We start from the raw sequence: 8,266 nt of genomic DNA on the forward strand, positions 1-8,266 counted from the left end.
GGCAATAACATTGCTGTTTTTATACTCAGCTGAGCAGAGCGCACAGAGTATATTAATTTTGTTCGCATAACGGTACCCTGTAACGGCATAGACTAATCGAGATAGATATAGACTTCTATAAATAAAATAAATGTAAGGCGCGATAACCTCCGAAGAGATCTAAGGCCGAGCTTCTCTTCCAATTTGCGTCGTGCTCCTTTTAATTTTCCCTACAAATTGGCCGGACGGGACCCACATGTTTTATGCCGACCCCGAATGGCATCTGCAAGGCAGATGAGTTTTCACTGACAGCTTTTCATGGCAGAAACACACCCGGAGCGCTTGCCAAACACCGCCGAGGGGCGACCCCGCTTAGAAAAATTTTTTCTTCTAATTGAAAAATCTTATTTCTAAAATTTTGATGTTGCTTTGCCCGGGGTTTGAACCCAGGGCATACGGTGTGGTAGGTGGAGCACGCTACGATCACACCACGGTGGCCGATATAGACTTCTATATATCAAAATTATCTGCGCGAAAAAATAAATTCATTTAGCCATGTCCGTCCGTCCGTGAACACGATAACTTGAGTAAATTTTGAGGTATCTTGATGAAATTTGGTATGTAAGATCCTGGACACTCATCTCAGATCGCTATTTAAAATGAATGAAATCGGACATAATGACGTTCACTTTTTCGATATCGAAAATTTCGATAAACCGAAAAAGTGTGATAATTCATTACCAAAGACGGATAAAGCGATGAAACTCGGTAGGTGGGTTGACCTTATGACGCAGAATAAAAAAATAGCAAAATTTTGGACAATGGGCGTGGCAACGCCCACTTTTAAAAGAAGGTAATTTAAAAGTTTTGCAAGATGTAATTTTCAGTCGTCGAAGATATTATGATTAAATTTGGCAGGAGCGTTACTCCTTTTACTATATGTGTTGTAAATAAGAATCAGCAAAATCGGATGACGAACACGACCACTCTTTAAAAAAAAAAATGTTTAAGTATTACTGCCTTCCTCTTTCTGTATAACAACTTTTGAGGTACATGGCTTTCCAGTACTTATACTTCCCCCTTCGACCCGCTTTGCAGATTTTGAGGTTTGGTTCCTATCATTCCGACTACTTTGCCTCCTGTTTCTGGGATTTGGCGTCTGCCCTATCTCTTCTGCATTTTAAAAGCAGGCTTTTTAGGCTCAGCCAATCGCTGCACTTGGATCCCGGGGCTTATTCGTCTCCAATGCGGATGCCAAAGTGAGTATTGCTCGTAGTAAAGTGTTTGTCAGTGAACTGCCTGATAGCGATTTCCTCTTCCCCGCCTTGCGGCGCCATCGCCGTCTCTCTCTCTCTCTCTCTCATCCTTACTTTATTTCAAAGTTTTTGAGTCCATCTTGGTCGTATGACCAACTGCCCTTAAAAGCGGGCTTAGTTGTCCAGTATTAAATATGGGGAAAGAACCGTCCGCCACTGCAGCGCCATCATTACTACCCGAGATGGCCCAGTATCGAGAAGGCTCCGTTCAAATACAGTAGAAAATACCCCCTGGCTGCAAATCATCCAACAGGGACGGTGCGCACAGTACCCTGAATGAGGAGGTTGGCAGTTCTTGGTCCCTGTCATCCCGCCGACCTATGAATAGAAGCGGCGTAGATGCAAGCCGTAAACCGCTCAGCCCCATAGTCATGTGCTATGGAGTTCGGCTAATCCGTCACACCAACGACAAGGTGCCTGCTATAGAAGAACTCAGTAGTACAACAACAAAATTTTATGATCATGAGTTTTTAAGTAGTAGGGAGGCAACATTTTTGGTACTATTTTGATACTTTTTTACTACCTTAGTAATGCAATGTACTTTTCCGGCTTCGGTGCAACTTTATCTACTTTTTATTTAAATTTTCTTCTATAATTTACTGCGTAAAAAGCTAACTCGCAATTTTTGTTCTAAGTCACATTTCGGTTTGACATTTGCATACATGTTTTACACTGTCGAAACGCACGCTTAATTCGATATGGGCCAAAAAAGTCCATTATGTGCGTGCGTTAAAAACCCGCAGTGCGTAAACGTATCCAATGTTAGCCAGAGCTATTTAGAATTAAGTTCTGATAATCCAAAGTTTTTTTTTTGCCATCGTGCAAATCTATAAGTTCTAATTTGTTGAAGCATCGTTGCTGCAAAACCTCCGCCGCTATATATTTTTACACGAGCCTTTTTTTTCTTGGGACCGTATTCCCTTGTACGAGCTATAAGCAGACATCAACATAGTCCGGGTAATTAAAACGCAGCGGCTGCGCTGGCTAGGCCGTGTTACGCGAATGAAAGATGACGCTCCGTTCAAGAAAGTGTTTCGAAGAAAGTGGAAGACGATTTAAGCTCCCTTGGTGTGACCAATTGGTGCCGGTTGGCCGAGAGAAGGGGCGACTGGCGCGCCTTGTTGGACGGCCATAACCGTTTAAACGGTTTAGCGCCAATTAAGTAAGTAAGGAAGTATTCTCTTCAATCCCGAGTTTTCTTATTACAAGCCTTCCAGATACTCATCCGCAACTTCATGATATTGTTCCAGATCTTCGGTCACATCATTGACATGACAAAAAGGCGATAACGGCCGTCGATAAAAGGAAACACAGAATGTGGGAGTTTTTTGCCTGCTTGTTGTTTCATATTTCAAAAAGGCGCAAATATAGTATCTTTTTGATACTGGAAAATATTTAGTATTGCAGACACCTAATTTTTTGTAGCTCATTCATCAATTTTTTTTTTATAATAATTACACGGTTGGAATAAGAGTTTTCGATATTAACAATTTTTTTTATGAGTTACTACATCGGCTTCGTGCACAAATCGGTACCTCAGTAAAGAGGGGTGTTTATTATTATTATTTTTTTTTCAATACAAGGATATCTCACTGTAATGATAAGGACTTTATTTTGATCACTTCTCAAGGCTGCCAGCTTTAATTTCACAGCGATTAGCTCGATTTAAGTACAAGACATGATTCACAAATAAGCTAGGTTTTCTGGGAAATTTAAATTAAAACGTTGAATGTGCATGAATCACGATACATGCTTGGTTTAATTCTCTTTGGCATCATTTGCTTCCTAATGTCATTCTTCCGAACCGAAGTATATACACTTTTACGAAATTTACCAACATTTTTATATGTACATAGGTTTCACACATTTTTTATTCATTTCATTATATAATTTCGAATTTAAAAGCTCCGTTTTTAAAAAATTTTCAAATTCCAAGCAAACGTACACATCTCGCGGTTTATTTAGCACTTTAACAGGTATTGATCGCACAACACGTATTTCTGTCTTTCAACACCGCCAAACAACAAATGAATATGAATGGCGATCACCAATCTTATGAATGAAATTCGCAAAGCTGAAAGCTTTGCCGGTCATCAAAATATAGCATGCGACTTTTTTATTTTCAAGCGCTCGTCAATTTGTAGGGTACACGAGAGCGATTAAAGAGAATTTTTGCATGACTAAAGATTTTTGTAGCACACGAAAATTGATACTGAGGGAATTCACTGTGACGTTTCAGTTAGGCAAAACCATGTGCTTCGGTCGATGTTAGTATTAGTCATATTTTGTTTACATTTTAGCCCCGTGCATGTGCATATGTACGTATGTAGCTATGGGAATAAAATATTTGGTTTGAGGCAGCGTTGGCATTGTATCTATAATGACCTAGGCAACAATATTTTGCCGACTTTTTCAGCATAAGCAAATCGAGACGGATACATATCCAAATTAATATACATACATACATATATTACCTCCTTCCCTGTTGTTCTGGCAGTGGAAAGATACCCTATTCTATAAGCACTTTCTAATGGCCCAATTACCATGCCTATTATCAAGTCTGTTCATTGGATATTTCTCAAGGAATTTAGTTACAGGGTCAGAATGGACATTTAACCATTTATATCACTTCGTTTTTCTCATAGAAATCTAATTTCAAAGCCTTTAAAAATCTATGTACATACATACTTTTTGCACCTTTGTTAATATCAGAGCTAATGGAGTTAAGTAAAATTACCCTTACCATTACAAATACTCAGTAAATAAAAGCACCAATTACCAGGTATAAGTACTGCCTGAGAGGATGTTCAAGATGGCTACATTTAAGCGTTTTGGCACCGTTTTGACATGATGCTCAATATGGCGGCGTATAGGGCCGGGTATCTTTAGCGGGTGATAGAAAGAGATACAGAATGAGACCACAATAGTCAATTAAAAATCAGGTGATCGGTTCTGTTTGTAATTTTGACGTCTATGCAGAAGTTATCACACTTGTTTTATCCACAATGCACAATTATTTGAAGTTTTTCACGTATTTGTAAGAATAAAATATTTCACAATTCCTATTTGCCGTATGTGCTATGCTTTAATCAAATTTTATATTGGAAACCATGGAAACAACTCAAATCTTAAAATTTTACATGAATACAACACTTTTGAGAATAGCCCCATTATTCATGGTTAAATAACAATAGCATCACAGTTTTCTTTTCTGGAAAAAATGTTGCCCTCATGTTGCACTCATAAATTATGACTTTTGCACAAGGTCACTTGGGGACATACTAAATGGCTCTTTTTAAAAGAACGGAGACCCCTTTTATTATTCAGTGGAAGATATTTTGTGAAAGGGGCACACAAAGTCACGGGAGAGCTGAGAAAAACCAATCGAGCCGTACTATTTTTAGAAAAGAAAACGCCGCGTTATACCTTCGAGGAGATCTATGCGGAGCTTATCTTTGCGTTGTGTGCTGAGAAGCTTTTTTATGGCAGAAATACAATGGGTGTGTTTGCCAAATTATTGCGTTAATTGATTCTTGGCTGTCAATATAAACGTTGACGCGGCTGCAGTTTAAGCTATTGTCTTCCAGTGTTTCTACTTCCTAAACGCTACAGTGTTCAAGGGGCTTGTAGGATCTGTTTATATTTCCGGATCAGCACAGTATACAGCACACCATACTCCTTCCACTACTTTGGAACCATCGGTGTACACTTGCGCTAGCCATCCACCTCTATTGTTGCTCTAAGAGCCCCTTCGAAGTGCAGACACGAAATTAGGTAGTCTAGTCGTCCTGTAATTGATGACGCTATACTACTATGGGCGTATGATCTGCGCTCAAGCTATACCGAGGCACTGAGCCTCGATGCATTTGAAAACGCTATGTTCTTTGCCACCAGGTCTACAGGTGGAACGTGCAGTGCAGCCGTCCGGGTTGTTTTCAGAGCTTCCGTAATGATAAGCATTGATAGCCAGTATACCACTCTAATTTTTTGAAGTATATGGGTGTCCACTAAAGAAGGACTCCATAGCAAAGAATATGCTTTCCAAACGCTCTAAATACACAAATGAAAGAAGGAAAGGCTATAAAACCCAAGTAAGCACACTCAGCATTCTTTAACGTGCATAAAGTACCGTCGAGACCTTCACTCTCTCTCCTCCATGCCGAGTTTCCACGACAACTTAGTGTCTAGAATGATGCCCAGGTATGTATATCCGAAGCGCCCTATACATATAAGACCTTATGACAATTGCAACGTCATCTGCCTAAGCTGTAAGTTTGACGGTTCCCTCATAAAACCGCCTGAGCAGTCCCGTCAATGTCTTAGAAGACTCCTAAGGAATATTTCTTGTATTCCAGGGCTTTCTCTATGTTTATAACCATCCTATGCAGTGCAGTGTCCACCGACTTGCCTTTGATGTGCGCAGTTGTGTTGTGAAAAGCAGTTCTTCATGCACGTTGGACTTTTTGTACACACCTATCAGCCTCTCAGAAGTTTTGAGCAGAAATGATGTTGAGTTAGTGGACCTGTAGTCTTTGGGATACGAGTCAAAGAACGCAGTACATGCTTCAGTTTTATTTGAAATTCGTAGTATGGCTGGGAATATACCATCTGTGACCGGCGATTTAAACTTAGAGAAAATCTTCACCGCCAGTTCGATCTTGGTATCGGTTACCAACCCGGTCACTATACGCGCCGTAATCGAAGCGTAAGTGCTGTATGCTGGCTCTTCTGAATCATCTCCCAATAGGAAATGTGGATCAATTTGTAGTTGCATTTGCATGTTAAATTTTTATCGGGATCTGAATCACTGTGCATTGGAAGGTGAGGAAAATATTTTAAGCCACTGAGGAATGGAGATTTAGATATAATATGCAATCAAAAATTTTAATTTTTGGAAGAATTCCGAGGGAATTCACTCTCAAATAATTCACACTTTTTACAGCCATTGGGTTCGAAATCAAATCGGAACTCTTTCAAGGCATTTGTAATGTGATTAAAGCGAAATCTTCGGAGATAAAAAGGGCTGACCCCGCAATTTGATTCATTTCATTTAAAAATAATAATAAAAGTAAGAATCTAGATGGCAAGGTACTCTGATACTAGAGAATATCTTCTGAATGTGCTTCTTTCCTCTTCCATTTTCTACTGGCTCTAATGCCAGACAATACAATACAAATCGCATGATATAAATTTTTATGAATGAAATTCTAAGTTTGTGATATTAGTATATAGTTATGTACATACTTTTATATGAATAGTGCCCATCAAAAATTGTGTAAGCTACTGTAGGATATCAGGAATACGCTGCGCTGGTTACTTGAAAGTGGTTGCCACACTACACTTTTTTCGAAAGTTTAAGCACATAAGTTTAGTATGAAAAAAATAACGAAAATTATATACATTAATTCGCGATTTAACAAACCTCAGTCGGCTGCAAGTAAATAAGGTCATACAAATTCTAAATTTTACGGTGCGATGTGAAATTTTTTGGAGGGTAATTCTACGTCACTTAAAGCAGAACACATGAAAACAAAAAAATGCGTCTATAAGACTATAAGAGAAATTATTTGCATTATACAAGCATATACTTATCATGGCATGTAAGTACATGTACACGTGTAGGTAAATTAGGCGGGCTCAAAAAAGAAACAAATATCATTGTGTAAAAAACAAGTGTGATACGTAACCGCCAACTTATTGGCAGCATGTTCAATATGGCGGCGCATAGGGCCGACTATTGTAAAGTTTTACAGGTAAGGTATGTATCAGCTGTTCGTTCACAGCTGCGCTCACGTGACCATAATGCTTGTTCTATCTCCTCTTTTGTGGAGGATACTCGGCAGCGTTGTAATACTTTGATACAAAATAATGTAGTTCCTGCTGTGTAGTAGTGTGTGGAGTATCTGTAGGGCCGTTTTTATACTCAGTTGAACAGAGCTCACAGAGTATATTAACTTTGATTGGATAACGGTTGGTTGTACAGGTATAAAGGAATCGAGATAGATATAGACTTCCATATATCAAAATCATCAGTATCGAAAAAAAAATTCGATTGAACCATGTCCGTCCGTCCGTCCGTCTGTCCGTTAACACGATAACTTGAGTAAATTTTGAATTATCTTGATGGAATTTGGTATGTAGGTTCCTGGGCACTCATCTCAGATTGCTATTTAAAATGAACGATATCGGACAATAACCACGCCCACTTTTTCGATATCGAAAATTTCGAAAAATCGAAAAAGTGCGATAATTCATTACCAAATACGGATTAAGCGATGAAACTTGGTAGGTGAGTTAAACTTATGACGCAGAATAGAAAGCTAGTAAAATTTTGGACAATGGGCGTGGCACCGCCCACTTTTAAAAGAAGGTAATTTAGAAGTTTTGCAAGCTGTAATTTGGCAGGCGTTGAAGATATCATGATGAAATTTGGCAGGAACGTTACTCTTATTACTGTATGTCTGCTTAATAAAAATTAGCAAAATCGAAGAACGACCACGCCCACTTTTTAAAAAAAAAAATTTTTTAATTCAAATTTTAAAAGAAAAGTTAATATCTTTACAGTATATAAGTAAATCATGTCAACATTCAACTCCAGCAATGATACAATACAAAAAATAAAATACAAAAATAAAAGAAAATTTCAAAATGGGCGTGGCTCTGCCCTTTTTCATTTAATTTGTCCAGGATACTTTTAATGCCATAAGTCGAACAAAAATTTACCAATCCTTGTGAAATTTGGTAGAGGCTTAGATTCTAGGACGATAACTGTTTTCTGTGAAAAAGGGCGAAATCGGTTGAAGGCACGCCCAGTTTTTATACACAGTCGACCGTCTGTCCTTCCGCTCGGCCGTTAACACGATAACTTGAGCAAAAATCGATATATCTTTACTAAACTCAGTTCACGTACTTATCTGAACTCACTTTGTATTGGTGTAAAAAATGGCCGAAATCCAACTATGACCACGCTC

At 38.7% G+C, this 8,266-nt stretch overlaps 1 protein-coding gene across 9 annotated transcripts in view; it reads right to left on the reverse strand.

The window, feature by feature from the left end:
- The window catches only part of LOC137240400 (DNA-binding protein D-ETS-6-like), a 113,253-nt gene extending 109,925 nt beyond the window's left edge, over positions 1-3,328 (reverse strand). For 3 of the 9 annotated variants that reach the window (XM_067766617.1, XM_067766622.1, XM_067766621.1), the window contains exon 1: positions 3,130-3,328. In XM_067766617.1, the coding sequence (XP_067622718.1) occupies positions 3,130-3,162 (33 nt within the window). In that variant the 5' untranslated portion in view covers positions 3,163-3,328. The other 6 variants (XM_067766620.1, XM_067766616.1, XM_067766619.1 and 3 more) reach the window with 4 other exon arrangements.
- Positions 3,329-8,266: the final 4,938 nt, after the last annotated feature.

The sequence above is a fragment of the Eurosta solidaginis genome, chromosome 2 (genome assembly GCF_040869045.1).
Source record: "Eurosta solidaginis isolate ZX-2024a chromosome 2, ASM4086904v1, whole genome shotgun sequence".
NCBI lineage: Eukaryota > Metazoa > Arthropoda > Insecta > Diptera > Tephritidae > Eurosta > Eurosta solidaginis.